The following is a 17,455-nucleotide window of genomic DNA, read 5'->3' as shown; positions in this document are numbered from 1 at the left end:
AAGGCTCAGGGCCTGGGGTGCCCAGTGGGGCACGGGGCCAGGGCGGCTCCTCTTCAGGCTCAGGCTCTGACTCGGACTCCAGCAGCAGCTCCTCAGGCTCCAGTTCCTCAGGCTCCAGGCCATTCCTGTAGTCCTCTGCGCCCCCAGGGTCCCCCTTCCCGGCCTCCTCACCAGGCCAGAGCACAAGATGGCGCTGCCCCAGCCCGGAGCCCCGACTGCCCCCAGCCCCCACTGCCGCCGCCACCGCTGCCATCTCTGCTCAGACTGTGGCCCGCTGCCCAGCAATGGTTTGGGAACCAGATGTTGGGGTCCAACCCCAGCAGGTCCAGGGGTTCCCAAAGGTGTGGATGGAGTGGGCAAAGAAGGAATGACACGGAGACAGCGTTCAGTTGATCAGCAGCCTAGCCAGGCTCTCTAGCCAGGATCTCCAGACAAGTTCTGGTGTTTATTGTCTTGTTACATCTGTATTTATACCAGTTGATTTTAATCCTCTCAATTTCTATTGCAAAGGTTAGGGCGTTTCTTATCTCTGTTCCAGGCAGTAAAGATTATGTAGCTTAAGCGTGATTGTTCGTAGTTAAAGTGATTAACTACCGGCCTGGCACTTAGTTCAGGGGTTTTATTTTTATTTTTTTTCCTTCTTTCCTCTTTTTTTCCTCTCTCTCCTCCTAATACACATGTTTTTTTAGTAAGGGGAATGCCATGAAGTCGCTCTAGTCCAGCCCCTGTAGACACGATCCCGGGGCCTGCTGTTAAAAAAAAAAAAAAGAGAGAGAGAGAGATGTGAACATAGATAACAGTAAAATGTAGTAGCATAATTAGAAAATAATGAGTTTTCAGTATTTATGAGCTTTTCTGTTTGTTTATTTAATATATTTTTATTGATTTCAGAGAGGAAGGGAGAGATAGAAACATCTATGAGAGAAAAATCATCATTGGCTGCCTCCTGCTCGCCCCCTACTAGGGATTGAGTCTGCAACCCAGGCATGTGGCCTGACTCGGAACTGAACTGTGACCTCCTGGTTCATAGGTTGATGCTCAACCACTGAGCCACGCCAGCTGGGGCCCACCTAGCCATTTTACATATACACACAAAATACATGGAACATTGAAAATGGGATTATATTATCAATGCTTTTCTGCCTCAAGGAAACTCTTCTAAGTCACCTGGCATAGCTCTAATTCATTGTCTGTTGTTGTTGTTGTTGTTGTTAATCCTCACCTGAGGGTATTTTTCCATTGATTTTTAGAAAGAGTGGAAGGGAGAGGGAGAAACAGAGAGAAATATTGATGTGATAGAGACACATCGACCTGCAACCAAGGTGTGTGCCTTTGATCAGAATCATAATTCATTGTCTTTTAATGGCCACATAATATTCCATGGTGTGGCTATGTCATAATTTTTCAACCCATTCTACTTTTATGGGCTGTAACATTTTGTCTCTAATATTTTCCCCCTATGAACAACACTGCAATAAGTATCTTTGCAAGTAAAAAAAAAAAAAGGTTAGCCCTAACCGGTTTGGCTCAGTAGATAGAGAGCGTCGGCCTGTGGACTGGAGGGTCCCAGGTTCGATTCCGGTCAAGGGCATGGACCTTGGTTTCGGGCACATCCCCAGTAGGGGGTGTGCAGGAGGCAGCTGGTCGGTGGTTCTCTCTCATCGATGTTTCTAACTCTCTATCCCTATCTCTTCCTCTCTGTAAAAAAATCAATAAAATATATATATATTTTTAAAAAATGTTATTACTACTACACCTCCAAATTTTTTCTCACCCTCCTCTCCTCCACCTTTTTCTTTTTAAAGCCAGTCAACCCTACAGAAAAATAAGCCAAAGTAATAACAGGCAACCCCGCCGTATACCAATGGCCAAGACATTTGTAATGATACACAAAGCCATGGAAGTTTAAATGCTCAATAACAACGAGATACATGTAATGAAAATATATTTAAAAAGCAAGACCCAAATACACTTCTGTAGGATTATAACTTAACATATAACTTTTAAATAATATATAACTTCAATTCAGTTGTATACAGTTGTAGGCCAGTAAATGTTTGTTAGTGGTACTTTGGAAAAAGGGGAAGAGGGCTGGTTTGTAGCATTTGCCAATTTCCATGGTGTAAATATTGCCATCATGGTTGATTTCAAACTATCAATATGCTATCACTGAACAGGAAATTAGAAAGAGATGCATAGCAGCTGCTATTGTGTTGTATTTCTATTGTCCAGATAAAAGAGATGTGAACAGAATACACACTTTTTTTAAAATATATATTTTTATTGATTTTTTACAGAGAGGAAGGAAGAGGGATAGAGAGTTAGAAACATCAATGAGAGAGAGACATTGATCAGCTGCCTCCTGCACACCCCCCACTGGGGATGTGCCCACAACCAAGGAACATGCCCTTGACCGGAATCGAACCTGGGACCCTTCAGTCCTCAGGCCGACGCTCTATCCACGGAGCCAAACCAGTTAGGGCCACACTTTTTTTTAGTAAGGGGAATACCATGAAGTCGCTCTAGCCCGGCCCCTGTAGACACGACCCCGACCACGGGGCCTGCTGTTAAAACCACTATAGAATCCAGCTCGGGAACTGTTGTAGTTGCTGGTCCTGGCACGGTATCGGGCTCGTGGCAAACCCCGGTCTGTTGTGCTGATCCCTGGTCTGTTGGTTCGTTTTGGGAGTACCTTGATTTTTCTTCCTCTAAATAGGGATTCATCTAAGGCCAGGGAAGTCCTCACTGACCCTTTGTCTGAGAACTCTATATATGCAAACCCTTTGGGATGGCCACTAAATTTGTCACAGAGGATGGTAACACGGTTGACTGAACCACAGCCATGAAAGTGTGCTTCCAGCTCTTCTGCTGTTGCACCATAGTCCACATTGCCAACATAGATGGAACGGGCATCAGCCTCCATCTTCTCTTCGATCGACATGATCACTTGGCCAGCATTGCCTGGAGGTGGACTCATATTCATCTGCTTCTCTACCTCGTTCTGTAGCTCTTTCAGCTTCTCAGCTTCTTCCTCCATCTCCCTGACTCGAGCTTTAATCTCTTCCAGCTCCGGGTCTTCAATGGCATCGTCCCCTGGGGCCCCCTGGACTAGTCCCGGCTCCTGCTCCTCCTCCTGGCTGCCTGGGACTCCCGAGCCAGGCTCAGGTCCTGGGGTGCCCAGTGGGGCACGGGGCCAGGGCGGCTCCTCTTCAGGCTCAGGCTCTGGCTCGGACTCCAGCAGCAACTCCTCAGGCTCCAGTTCCTCAGGCTCCAGGCCATTCCTGTAGTCCTCTGCGCCCCCAGGGTCCCCCTTCCCAGCCTCCTCACCAGGCCAGAGCACAAGATGGCGCTGCCCCAGCCCGGAGCCCTGACTGCCCCCAGCCCCCACTGCCGCCGCCACTGCTGCCATCTCTGCTCAGACTGTGGCCCGCTTCTCAGCGATTATTCGGGCGCCAGCAGGTCCAGGGGTTCCCAAAGGTGTGGACGGAGTGGGCAAAGAAGGAATGACACGGAGACAGCGTTCAGTTGATCAGCAGCCTAGCCAGGATCTCTAGCCAGGATCTCCAGACAAGTTCTGGTGTTTATTGTCTTGTTACATCTGTATTTATACCAGTTGATTTTAATCCTCTCAATTTCTATTGCAAAGGTTAGGGCGTTTCTTATCTCTGTTCCCTGGAGTAAAGATTATGTAGCTTAAGCGTGATTGTTCATAGTTAAAGTGATTAACTACCGGCCTGGCACTTAGTTCAGGGGTTTTATTTTTATTTTTTTTCCTTCTTTCCTCTTTTTTTCCTCTCTCTCCTCCTAATACACACGTTCTTTTAGCAAGGGGAATGCCATGAAGTCGCTCTAGTCCAGCCCCTGTAGACAGGATCCCAGGGCCTGCTGTTAAAAAAAATAAAAGAGAGAGAGAGAGAGATGTGAACATAGATAACAGTAAAATGAAGTAGCATAATTAGAAAATAATGAGTTGTCAGTATTTATGAGCTTTTCTGCTTTTTTGTTTTAATATATTTTTATTGATTTCAGAGAGGAAGAGAGAGATAAAAACATCTATGAGAGAAAAATCATCGTTGGCTTCCTCCTGCTCGCCCCCTACTGGGGATTGAGTCTGCAACAGAGGCATTTGGCCTGACTCGGAACTGAACTGTGACCTTCTGGTTCATAGGTTGATGCTCAACCACTGAGCCATGCCGGTTGGGCTATTAGCTTTGTTTTTAACATGACCTATTTATTTCTAAATTAACATAATTTAATTTTTAATAGTGGTTGTGTTTAACAATCAGCTCTCCGAATTCCTGAAAATTCAACATGAGATCATCTAAGCAGGCACTAGCACACCACGGGTCTTATCCTTTAAAACCAAAAAGTGCAAATTCTCTGAGCCTGCAATCCTTCTGGGAATTTATCCTGCAGAAAATAGTGGCACACATATATGATGATGTTATGTATAGGATGTTCTTCGCAGAACTGTTTATTGTAACAGAGAAATAATAGGAGAGAAGTTAAATAATTATGGTAGAATCACATAGCCTGTCAGAGAATGAGGTCAGTCTTTGGGCATAGACATGAACAATGCCAAGACATTTATATAACAGCATGCTGCAGGCCAATGTGTAGAGTACAAATCGATTTTTATGTTGATATAATCACAAGAAAACTTGAAAACAATACACACTCAATGTTGGCAGGAGTTTTCCACAAGCATGGGACTAAAAGGACAGGAGAGGAAAATTGTCCACCAACTTTATATAAACCCAGAAAAGGAAAGTGGTTGGGAGTATGAGTAATTTCTCATTTGTATGTATGTTTTTCATTTACTATAGTATACAAATTATAGTATACAAATAATTTGGAGAAACCTTGTCCTGAATATTTGTAGCTAAAATATTACACACAAACATACAAACATAATTTTTCCTTGGGGCATTTTTACAGAAGTGGAATTTCTGGGGTAATGCTATGTCCAGTGCTATGGCTTTTTGATAATATTACCAAAATTGCCTTCCTTACAGTTTCATTAGCAGGAGGCTGGTGCCTGCATCCCCTCCTCTGTTCTCCATGTTTGGTAGCTTCCATTTGTTCAATCATTTGGGAAGGTAAGTATTGTCTCCATCTCTACTGCTCTGTGGGAATCGCCCATTTGTGCCCTTTGCCCACTTTGTACTGTTATTAAAGTAACCCATAGAAGCCCTTCTTCTATAGACCTGTAGAAGGCAATCCATTTTATACATTGAAATTACTGCCCATTTTTTGTTGTTTTTTTTTAAATATATTTTTGTTGATTTCAGAGAGGAAGGGAGAGTGGGAGAGAAAGATAGAAACATCAATGATGAGAGAGAATCATTGATGGGCTGCCTCCCCCACACCCCCTAGTAGGGATCAAGCCCACAACCGGGGCATGTGCCCTTGACCGGAATTGAACCTGGGACCTTTCAGTCCGCAGGCCGAAGCTCTATCCACTGAGCCAAACCGGTTAAGGCGAGATTTTTTTTTTTTTAAGAAATAATATCCTTGCCCTGGCTGGTTTGGCTCAGTGGATGGAGCATCGGCCTGCGGAATGAAGGGTCCCGTGTTCGATTCTGGTCAAAGGCATATACCTTGGTTGCGGGCACATCCTTAGTGGGGGGTGTGCAGGAGGCAGCTGATCGGTGGTTCTCTCTCATCGATGTTTCTAACTGTCTATCCCTCTCCCTTTCTCTCTGTAAAAAATCAATAAAATATATATATTTTAAAAACTAAATTATATCCTCGAGTGACAATGGAAAAACTGGGCACATTGGACTATATAAAGAGAAAAATACTTGGTGTATATAGAGAAAAATATATGCAAAGTTAAAGAGAAACTGTAAGAAAAATATTTGCTACAAACAGCAGACAAAAGGTTATTACCACATCAGTGATGAGAGAAAATCATTGATCGGCTGCCTCCTGCATGCCCCTACTGGGGATCAAGCCCACAACTCAGGCATGTGCCCTGACCAGGAATTGAACCATGACCTCCTGGTTCATAGGTTGATGCTCAACCACTGAGCCACGCCAGCTGGGGCCCACCTAGCCATTTTACATATACACACACAATACATGGAACATTGAAAATGGGATTATATTACCAATACTTTTCTGCCTCAAGGAAACTCTTCTAAGTCACCTGGCATAGCTCTAATTCATTGTCTTTTTGTTGTTGTTGTTGTTGTTAATCCTCACCTGAGGATATTTTTCCATTGATTTTTAGAGAGAGTGGAAGAGAGAGGGAGAAACAGAGAGAAATATTGATGTGATAGAGACACATCGACCTGCAACCAAGGTGTGTGCCTTTGATCAGAATCATAATTCATTGTCTTCTAATGGCCACATAATATTCCATGGTGTGGCTATGTCATAATTTTTCAAACCATTCTACTTTTATGGGCTGTAACATTTTGTCTCTAATATTTTCCCCCTATGAACAACACTGCAATAAGTATCTTTGCAAGTAAAAAAAAAAAAAGGTTAGCCCTATCCGGTTTGGCTCAGTAGATAGAGAGCGTCGGCCTGTGGACTGGAGGGTCCCAGGTTCGATTCCGGTCAAGGGCATGTACCTTGGTTGCGGGCACATCCCCAGTAGGGGGTGTGCAGGAGGCAGCTGGTCGGTGGTTCTCTCTCATCGATGTTTCTAACTCTCTATCCCTATCCCTTCCTCTCTGTAAAAAAATCAATAAAATATATATATTTTTTTAAAAAATGTTATTACTACTACACCTCCAAATTTTTTCTCACCCTCCTCTCCTCCACCTTTTTCTTTTTAAAGCCAGTCAACCCTACAGAAAAATAAGCCAAAGTAATAACAGGCAACCCCGCCGTATACCAATGGCCAAGACATTTGTAATGATACAGAAAGCCATGGAAGTTAAAATGCTCAATAACAACGAGATACCTGTAATGAAAATATATTTAAAAATCAAGACCCAAATACACTTCTGTAGGATTATAACTTAACATATAACTTTTAAATAATATATAACTTCAATTCAGTTGTATACAGTTGTAGGCCAGTAAATGTTTAGTTAGTGGTACTTTGGAAAAAGGGGAAGAGGGCTGGTTTGTAGCATTTGCCAATTTCCATGGTGTAAATATTGCCATCGTGCTTGATTTCAAACTATCAATATGCTATCACTGAACAGAAAATTTGAAAGAGATGCATAGCAGCTGCTATTGTGTTGTATTTCTATTGTCCAGATAAAAGAGATGTGAACAGAATACACACTTTTTTTAAAAATATATTTTTATTGATTTTTTACAGAGAGGAAGGGAGAGGGATAGAGTTAGAAACATCAATGAGAGAGAGACATTGATCAGGTGCCTCCTGCACACCCCCCACTGGGGATGTGCCCACAACCAAGGTACATGCCCTTGACCGGTATCGAACCTGGGACCCTTCAGTCCTCAGGCCGACACTCTATCCACAGAGCCAAACCAGTTAGGGCCACACTTTTTTTTAGTAAGGGGAATACCATGAAGTTGCTCTAGCCCGGCCCCTGTAGACACGACCACGGGGCCTGCTGTTAAAACCACTATAGAATCGAGCGCCGGAGCTGTTGTAGTTGCTGGTCCGGGCACGGTATCGGGCTCGTGGCAAACCCCGGTCTGTTGTGCTGATCCCTGGTCTGTTGGTTCGTTTTGGGAGTACCTTGATTTTTCTTCCTCTAAATAGGGATTCATCTAAGGCCAGGGAAGTCCTCACTGACCCTTTGTCTGAGAACTCTATATATGCAAACCCTTTGGGATGGCCACTAAATTTGTCACAGAGGATGGTAACACGGTTGACTGAACCACAGCCATGAAAGTGTGCTTCCAGCTCTTCTGCTGTTGCACCATAGTCCACATTGCCAACATAGATGGAACGGGCATCAGCCTCCATCTTCTCTTCGATCGACATGATCACTCGGCCAGCATTGCCTGGAGGTGGACTCATATTCATCTGCTTCTCTACCTCGTTCTGTAGCTCTTTCAGCTTCTCAGCTTCTTCCTCCATCTCCCTGACTCGACCTTTAATCTCTTCCAGCTCCGGGTCTTCAATGGCATCGTCCCCTGTGGACCAGTCCCGGCTCCTGCTCCTCCTCGTCCTCCTGGCTGCCTGGGACTCCCGGGCCAGGCCCAGGGCCTGGGGTGCCCAGTGGGGCACGGGGCCAGGGCGGCTCCTCTTCAGGCTCAGGCTCTGGCTCGGACTCCAGCAGCAACTCCTCAGGCTCCAGTTCCTCAGGCTCCAGGCCATTCCTGTAGTCCTCTGCGCCCCCAGGGTCCCCCTTCCCAGCCTCCTCACCAGGCCAGAGCACAAGATGGCGCTGCCCCAGCCCGGAGCCCTGACTGCCCCCAGCCCCCACTGCCGCCGCCACTGCTGCCATCTCTGCTCAGACTGTGGCCCGCTTCCCAGCGATTATTCGGGCGCCAGCAGGTCCAGGGGTTCCCAAAGGTGTGGACGGAGTGGGCAAAGAAGGAATGACACGGAGACAGCGTTCAGTTGATCAGCAGCCTAGCCAGGCTCTCTAGCCAGGATCTCCAGACAAGTTCTGGTGTTTATTGTCTTGTTACATCTGTATTTATACCAGTTGATTTTAATCCTCTCAATTTCTATTGCAAAGGTTAGGGCGTTTCTTATCTCTGTTCCCTGGAGTAAAGATTATGTAGCTTAAGCGTGATTGTTCGTAGTTAAAGTGATTAACTACCGGCCTGGCACTTAGTTCAGGGGTTTTATTTTTATTTTTTTTCCTTCTTTCCTCTTTTTTTCCTCTCTCTCCTCCTAATACACACGTTCTTTTAGCAAGGGAAATGCCATGAAGTCGCTCTAGTCCAGCCCCTGTAGACAGGATCCCAGGGCCTGCTGTTAAAAAAAATAAAAGAGAGAGAGAGAGAGAGAGAGATGTGAACATAGATAACAGTAAAATGTAGTAGCATAATTAGAAAATAATGAGTTTTCAGTATTTATGAGCTTTTCTGTTTTTTTGTTTTAATATATTTTTATTGATTTCAGACCGGAAGGGAGACACAGAAACATCTATGAGAGAGAAATCATCATTGGCTGCCTCCTGCACGCCCCCTACTGGGGATTGAGTCTGCAACCCAGGCATGTGGCCTGACTCAGAACTGAACTGTGACCTCCTGGTTCCTAGGTTGATGCTCAACCACTGAGCCATGCCGGTTGGTTTTGTTTTTAACATGACCTATTTATTTCTAAATTAACATAATTTAATTTTTAATAGTGGTTGTGTTTAACAATCAGCTCTCCGAATTGTTGAAAATTCAACATGAGATCATCTAAGCAGGCACTAGCACACCACGGGTCTTATCCTTTAAAACCAAAAGGTGCAAATTCTCTGAGCCTGCAATCCTTCTGGGAATTTATCCTGCAGAAAATAGTGGCACACATATATGAAGATGTTATGTACAGGATGTTCTTCGCAGAACTGTTTATTGGAACAGAGAAATAATAGGAGAGAAGTTAAATAATTATGGTAGAATCACATAGCCTGTCAGAGAATGAGGTCAGTCTTTGGGCATAGACATGAACAATGCCAAGACATTTATATAACAGCATGCTACAGGCCAATGTGTAGAGTACAAATCAATTTTTATATTGATATAATCACAAGAAAACTTGAAAACAATACACACTCAATGTTGGCAGGAGTTTTCCACAAGCATGGGACTAAAAGGACAGGAGAGGAAAATTGTCCACCAACTTTATATAAACCCAGAAAAGGAAAGTGGTTGGGAGTATGAGTAATTTCTCATTTGTATGTATGTTTTTCATTTACTATAGTATACAAATAATTTGCAGAAACCTTGTCCTGAATATTTGTAGCTAAAATATTACACACAAACATACAAACATAATTTTTCCTTGGGGCATTTTTACAGAAGTGGAATTTCTGGGGTAATGCTATGTCCAATGCTATGGCTTTTTGATAATATTACCAAAATTGCCTTCCTTACAGTTTCATTAGCAGGAGGCTGGTGCCTGCATCCCCTCCTCTGTTCTCCATGTTTGGTAGCTTCCATTTGTTCAATCATTTGGGAAGGTAAGTACTGTCTCCATCTCTACTGCTCTGTGGGAATCGCCCATTTGTGCCCTTTGCCCACTTTGTACTGTTATTAAAGTAACCCATAGAAGCCCTTCTTCTATAGACCTGTAGAAGGCAATCCATTTTATACATTGAAATTACTGCTCATTTTTGTTGTTTTTTAAAATATATATTTTTATTGATTTCAGAGAGGAAAGGAGAGGGAGAGAGAAAGATAGAAACATCAATGATGAGAGAGAATCATTGATGGGCTGCCTCCCGCACACCCCCTACTCGGGATCAAGCCCACAACCGGGGCATGTGCCCTTGACCAGAATTGAACCTGGGACCCTTCAGTCCACAGGCCGATGCTCTCTCCACTGAGCCAAAGAGTTAGGGCCATTTTTTCTCTTTTTTTTTTTTTTGATGTGTGTATAGGGGGTGGAGAACCTTCCTCCAGATACACCCAGCTCTTCCTTCAGGCCTCTGGGCCCTGCCACTGTTCCAAGGCTTTGCCTGATCTGAACTGCTATTTCCAACCTGGGAAAAGAAGCTACTGGATAACTGAAAATGCTGGATAAATGCTTTAAACCTTCTTAGAGACATCAAAGAGCAAATGAGAGCTAAGGAATTTTCAGGCCAAAAACCAAGTAAAGGTGAGAAACCCAAAGAGGTGATCACAGCACTGAAACTACTTGGGTCCTGACGTGTTTGCCAAACTAGCAAACTTACAGTAAGCTGGGATTTTCTTCTTCATGGGCTCATGGGTTAAAAGGACCAACATAAGGTGATGTTACTCTTGCGCATAAAGCCAGGGCCCCAAAAAGCAGTGGACTACACCCACTGGACAATTCATTTTCCCCAAGCATGGGGGCTGGTAAAAAATAAAACCACATTGGTGTTCAGCAGAAAAGAGAACATAACTCACTGATAAATAGAAATCACATGCTGATACTTTCGAATTTGCAGTCCAAATTCGTATCACCTGAGTGATTCCCCCACAAATTTCTCAGGCTGTGGATTTCATTTAGAACTAGAGGACCGGTGCACAAAAATTCATGCACTGGCGGGGGGTTCCCTCAACCCAGCCTGCCCCCCTCTCACAATCTGTGGCCCTCAGAGGATGTCCTACTGATGTCCTCTGTGGGAGGCAACCAGGCCCATCAGGGGAAGGTGCTACACACATCACCCTGCTGCTGCCACCACCACCACCACCACCACCACCACGGCTGCCGGCCCTTGGCCCTTGCTCCTTAGCACTGGCCCTGCCACTCACCCAGCCTCTGCAGAGGCGTGGCACCAGGACCGGGCCCATGCCACTGCCTCTGTGGCTGCCTCTGCAGAAGGGGCAGCACTGTGACTGGGACAGCACAGCCCCCTCTCCCACTGCTTCTGCAAAAGGCCATGCCACCGCCTCTCCCGTGCCACCAGCCCTCAGCCCTCGCAGCCGCTGTGACTTTGTGTGGAAGGATGTCCAGAAAGATGTCCAGAAGATGTCTGGTCTAATTAGCATATTACCCTTTTATTAGTATAGATGATCCTGGGCTTCTCTCGTAGATACCAGGCACCTGGCAAATAAATCTTCCCTTGATAAAGGCACTTAATTATAGGCTACAAAAGGCAACAAGCGTCAACTCACAGAGCACATGGAAATAAGGCACCATGTATGAAAGCCACAGACACACAAGTCCAGGTCAGCAGAACTGACCCACAAAAGTGTCAGGCACAGAAGATGTCAGACTAAATTACAAGTAAGCTTACTATGTATACAAGATTAGAGACAAGATTTTAAATACCTGCAGGGAGCCATAAAATATAAAAAATGACATAACACACGTGAAAAAAAACTTTTAGAAATGAAGAATATAGCCATCAAAAATTAAAACTCGCCTGGCCGGTGTGGCTCAGTGGATAGAGCGTTGGCCTGCGGACTGAAGGGTCCCAGGTTCGATTCCGGTCAAGGGCATGTACCTTGGTTGCAGGCACATCCCCAGTAGGGGGTGTGCAGGAGGCAGCTGATCAATGTTTCTCTCTCATTGATGTTTCTAACTCTCTATCCCTCTCCCTTCCTCTCTGTAAAAAATCAATAAAATATATATTTCTTTAAAAATTAAAAAAATAAATAAAACTCAATGGTTAGCCCCAATGGTTGAGCAGTGACCTATAAACCAAGAGGTCAGGGTTCAATTCCTGGTCAGAGCACATGCTCAGGTTGCTGGGGCTGTGGGCTCGATCCCCAGTAGGGGGCAGGCAGGAGACAACCGATCTCTCTCATCATTGATGTTTCTCTCTCTCTCCCTCTCCTTTCCTTTCTGAAATCAATAAGAAATGTGTTTTTTAAAAATTCAATATATGTTTAAGGGACAAAACATAGTTATAGAATTAGCAAACTTAAAAATAGGTCAGAACATTATTTTATATGAATGGACTCATATAGTATGTGTTTTGTGTATAGATTCTTTCACTGAGCATAAAGTTTTCGAGGCTCATCCATGTTGTAACATATCAGCACATTCCTTTCCATGGCTGAGTATTATCCCATTGTATGGATAGACCACCTTTTGTTTATCCATTCATTAGTTAATGGACACTTGGGTTGCTTTCACCTTTTCACTATTATGAATAATGCTGCAACAAAAATATATAACAAGGTTTTGTGTGGACATTTTCATTCTCTTGGGTGTATGCCTCGGAATGGAACTGCTGGCTCATATGGTAACTGTTAACTGAGTTTACAAATGAAAAAATACATTTATAGTGTTTTTTACATTTACAGCAAAAATATAAATAAAATAATAATTTTATTGTTAAAAAAATAGGTCAGAATAGCCCAGCTGGTGTGGTTTAGCATCAACCTATGAAGCAGGTGGTCATGGTTTGATTCCCAGTCAGGGCACATGCCCAGGTTATGGGCTGGGTCCCCTGTGTGGGGCATGAGGAGGTAGCCAATCAATGATTCTCTCTCATCATTGATGTTTCTCTCTCTCTCTCCCTCTCCCTTCCTCTTTGAAATCAATAAAAATATATATTTTTTTAAAACATTTTTTTAAAGGTCAGAATAAATTATCTAGACTGCAGCCCCTGTACATCTTTCAATTTTGTGTTCCTGGTGCCTTGTCTCACCCAATCCCGACTCTACTACAGAATGCACTTGAGGCAGAAAGAAAGTGACCTAGGGAGAAGACTGAGATGTAAGAGAGAATGATTAACAAAGAAAGTGGTAACTACATTGTGCTCTCTTCAGTAGGGAGAGGCTGGGCCCAACTGGGGGGGAGGGGGCAGATTGGTCTTAAGTCCCAGACATGCTGGACCTTTGGGGGGCAGGGGAGGAGTGTCCCAGAGGAGAGACTTGAGACCTCAGGAAAATATAATACTGTGTTGTATTATACAGTATTATTATATATACAACTAGAGGCCCAGTGCACTCGGGAGGGAAGAGGGGGTCCCTCAGCCCGGCCTGTGCCCTCTCGCAGTTTGGGACCCCTCGGGAGATAATGACCTGCTGTCTTAGGCCTGCTCCCGGGTGGCAGAGGGCAGGCCCAATCTCTAAGTGCAGCCCCTGGTCGGGCTCAGAGCAGGGCCGATTGGGGAGTTGGGGCGCCGCCCCATCATGCACAGAGCAGGGCGGATCGGGAGGTTGCGATGCCACCCTCAGTCACGCTCAGGGTAGGGCCGATTGGGGGGTTGGGGCACCGCCCCCTGTCACACTCAAGGCAGGGTCGATAGGGAGGTTTCGGCGCCACCCCCTGTCATGCACAGAGCAGGGCCGATCAGGGGGGTTGGGGCGCTGCCCCCTGTCACCCACAGAGCAGGGCCCATCAGGGGGGTTGGGGCTCCGTACCCTGTCACGCACAGAGCAGGGCCCATCAGGGGGTTGGGGAGTTCCCCCCTGTCACTGACAGAGCAGGGCCGATCAGAGGGTTGAGGAGCTCCCCCCTGTCACTCACAGAGTAGGGCCAATAGGGGAGTTGGGGCACCGCCCCCTGTCACACACAGAGCAGAGCGGACCAGGGGGTTGGGGCGCCGCCACTGTCACACTCAGGGTAGGGCTGATGGGGAGGTTATGGCTCTACCCCGTCACACACAGAGCAGGGCCCGTGGGGGGGGGAGGGGGTTGGGGCGCCGCACCCTGTCACACACAGAGCAGGGCCGATCAGGGGGTTGGGGCGCCGCACCCTGTCACACACAGAGCCGCAAGGCGATCAGGGAGTTGGGGAGCTCCCCCCTATCAGGCACAGAGCAGGGCTGATCAGGGGGTTGGGGTGCCTTCCCCTGTCACGAACAGAGCAGGGTGGATAGGGAGGTTGTGGCCCCGCCCCATCACACACAGAGCTGCAGGGCGATCAGGGGGTTTGGTCGCTGCCCCGTCACGCTGATCCCGGTGCCGGGAGGCCTCGCTGCTCCGCTGATTCCGGTGCTGGGAGGCATATTACCCTTTTACTATATAGGATAGAGGCCTGGTGCACGGGTGGGGGCCGGCTGGTTTGCCCTGAAGGGTGTCCTGGATCAGGGTGGGGGTCCCACTGGGGTGCCTGGCCAGCCTGGATGAGAGGATGATGGCTGTTTGCAGCTGGTCACACCCTCTTCAGGGTGGGGGTCCCCCCTGGGGTGCCTGGCCAGTCTGGGTGAGGGGCTGAGGGCCGTTTTCAGGCTGGCGGGTGACTGAAGCTCCCAACCTGTCTTTTTTTTTTTTTTTATTCTGGGCCAGCTTTAGCTCTGAGGCTTGGCTCCAGCTCTGAGGCCTCGGCTGCTGAAAGCAGGTATCTGGTTTGTTTGGGTTCTATAATTGTTAACACTGTTGCGGTCCTGCTCACTCCAGCTCTGAGATCCCGGCTGGCTGAAAGCAGGGATCTGCGTTTGTTCTATGATTGAAACAATGTTGCGGTCCTGCTGGCTGAAAGCAGGTTTCTGGGGTTTTGTTTAGCTTCTATATTTGTAACAATGTTTCTTAAACTGCAAGCTCAGAGGCCGGCAAGGCAGGCGGGGAACGTTGGCTTCCTCCGTCACTGAAGCAAGCAAGCCTCCTGTTCGCTTCAAGCTGCCTGGCTGCCGGCTGCCATCTTGGTTGGCAGTTAATTTGCATATCACCCTGATTAGCCAATGGGAAGGGTAGCGGAGGTACGGCTAATTACCATGTTTCTCTATTATTAGATAGGATACTGTATTCTACATTTAAAAGTTGCTGACAGTAGAGTTTAAAAGTTCTGATCACAGCCCGGCTGGTGTGGCTCCGTGGTGGAGCGTCGACCTATGAACCAGGAGGTCACAGTTTGATTCCCGGTCAGGGCACATGCCGGGGTTGTGGGCTCGATCCCCAGTGTGGGGCGTGCAGGAGGCAGCCAATCAATGATTCTCTCTCATCATTGATGTTTCTTGCTCTCTTCCTCTCCCTTCCTCTCTGAAACCAATAAAAATATATTTAAAAAAAAGTTCTGATCACAAAAAATTTTTCTGACTGTGTGGTGATGGATGTTAACTAGGCTTATTGTGACATATAGCAACTTAAAAGTGTCAAGTCATTATGTTGTACACATAAAAATAAGTTATTTGTTGATTATATCTCAAAAATAAAAGGTGGCCCCAGTCATGGTGGGAGAAATCCCCTTACCACTGCTCCCCTCCTGGACTGTGAGGATGGCACAACCTCCTTGGGAGGGCAGCCCCGATGCTCAGTGTGGAAGTCAGGCAGGCAGGGAGACATGGGCAAAGGGACAAAGGCAGGAGGGAAGCTGGCAGATGCAGGGAAGGAAAGGGAAGAGCAACCTGTTTTAACAAGTCCTCTAATAATTCAGACACTATCAAGTCTGAGAGCCACTCCATCTCCACAGATCCCAAACCCCACTGTGGCCACCATCCTCTTCCCAGGCGAGGCACTTCCCCTGCATATCCCTTCCCCACTTGCCTGAACTATGGCAGGGCACCACCTCCTCTAGGAAGCTCCCCCAGCTCCCAGACCCAAGGGCACCAGCTACTGAGCAGCCGAGAGAGGATACCCACATTTCCACATGATGCCGTGAGGATCCAGGACCTGCTGGTGAAAGCCAGGGAGGGTGCACCCCAAGGTCAGGCTCTGCTCTGCTCTGGATCCTATGAGCTCCCATGCAGGATTCAGGGCTAGCAGTTTCTCCAGCCCTTCCTTCCTCAGATTGTAGCCTGAGCCTGGCCAGAGATCCCCAGTGTGAGTAGGGAGGGCAGCCCCAGAAGCCCTGCTTACCCTAGCTGCAGGGTCCCTTCCCCAGGACAGCCTGGGGCCTCTATGCAGGGTTAGGAGACCCCACAACCCACAGTAGGTGCTTATGACCATGTCTTCCTCCACTGACCAGAAACAAGGTGTATGCAGGGGAGTCCCTAAAAGTACAGTAACGAGGGTAAACCTAAGGGGCCTGGAACCTACCACGACCTGGAGGATCCGTATCTGTTGGCTTTGCCTACCCACTTCTCCTCAGGGACTGCAATGGCCCTGACCTGCATCCCTGCTTCTTCTCTGCAAACAAGTAGTTCCCACATTTTTTTATTTTTAGAGTGAGGGGGCTCATGGTGGAGTGGGTCCCCTCTGGGCTAAGCCCCCTCACGGTACATGGGTGGCCTCCTCTTGGCACCCTCTGTGCCATTCCCCCAGAGCTTCCACCTGGGAACTCCTCTCTGCTGAGACCCCAGGTGAGCATTAGGGGTTGGAGCACCCTCATGCCTGTGCCATGTTGTGCATTGTCCCCATCAGTCTAACCTCCTCTGTGCCCACTCAGAGGGCAAGGCCACTGTTCGCTGCTCTCCTGGCACCCAAGAGCTTGGCGAGTGCTTGGAATCCATGAGAACTCAAGGGCTTGGGGTGTGCCAGGGGCGGGTGGGTGGGTACCTTCTGCTCTAGGGTTGTAAGAGCTGGGCACAGCCTGGATCCCGTCCTCCCAGCACAAGGGCTCAGACCACCTGGTCCTGGATTAACTAGAGGCCAGGTGTGCAGGGCGGAGCTGTAGCCCTCCAGGCCTTTCTAGCAGCTGTCTTGACCTCAGCCCCACCTGCCTTCTGGCTGGGACCTAAGGCCTACTCCTAAATCCAGGGACATCTGCCTTTTCAAAACCACCCCCCTCCACGCACAACACATGACTACACTTAATGCCATTCATACATAATTACAAGTGCCTAAAACAGTAAAATTTACATATATTTTACTGTAATAAAAAGAAACCCTGTCTTGGCCAGTGTGGCTCAGTAGCTAGAGTGTCAGCCAGCACACTGGAGGGTCAAGGGTTCGATTTCTGGTCAAGGGTTACAGGTCCAATCCCTGCCTCTAGTTGGGGTGCCTGTGAGAGGCAACCATCAGTGGGTGGTCTCATATAAATGTTTCCTCCCGTCTCTTCTCTTCCTCATTCCCTTACCATTCTTTACTAGAAAATAAAAGGAGAAAAAAAATATTTCTC

The 17,455-nt window shown here is 46.9% G+C and overlaps 2 protein-coding genes and 1 pseudogene across 4 annotated transcripts in view; all 3 read right to left on the bottom strand.

Moving 5' to 3' along the window:
• Window positions 1-2,392: 2,392 nt before the first annotated feature.
• On the bottom strand, window positions 2,393-3,409 carry LOC102429149 (polyadenylate-binding protein 2-like). The gene has a single exon (XM_023744939.1). The coding sequence runs from the start codon at window positions 3,407-3,409 to the stop codon at window positions 2,495-2,497; it is 915 nt and encodes a 304-aa protein (XP_023600707.1). The 3' UTR covers window positions 2,393-2,494.
• Window positions 3,410-7,432: 4,023 nt separating this feature from the next.
• On the bottom strand, window positions 7,433-8,544 carry LOC102428849 (annotated as a pseudogene). The gene has a single exon (XR_330660.3). The product of XR_330660.3 is annotated as a polyadenylate-binding protein 2 pseudogene (transcript).
• A 167-nt stretch (window positions 8,545-8,711) lies between these two features.
• Window positions 8,712-17,455, bottom strand: part of LUC7L (LUC7 like) — a 40,938-nt gene continuing 32,194 nt past the window's right edge. Inside the window, exon 10 of one of the 2 annotated variants that reach the window (XM_023744905.1) lies at window positions 8,712-8,860. In XM_023744905.1, coding sequence (XP_023600673.1) covers window positions 8,797-8,860 — 64 coding nt within the window. In that variant the 3' untranslated portion in view covers window positions 8,712-8,796. The remainder of the gene's footprint in view (window positions 8,861-17,455) is intronic. The other variant, XM_023744906.1, reaches the window with a different exon arrangement.

The sequence above is a fragment of the Myotis lucifugus genome, unplaced genomic scaffold (genome assembly GCF_000147115.1).
Source record: "Myotis lucifugus unplaced genomic scaffold, Myoluc2.0 scaffold_498, whole genome shotgun sequence".
NCBI classification, from domain to species: Eukaryota; Metazoa; Chordata; class Mammalia; order Chiroptera; family Vespertilionidae; genus Myotis; species Myotis lucifugus.
This window is presented reverse-complemented; position numbering and strand designations above follow the sequence as displayed.

What these genes read in the sequence shown, in the direction of transcription:
- LOC102429149 (XM_023744939.1), bottom strand. Translation starts at nt 3,409, where the DNA reads ATGGCAGCAGTGGCGGCGGCAGTGGGGGCTGGGGGCAGTCAGGGCTCC.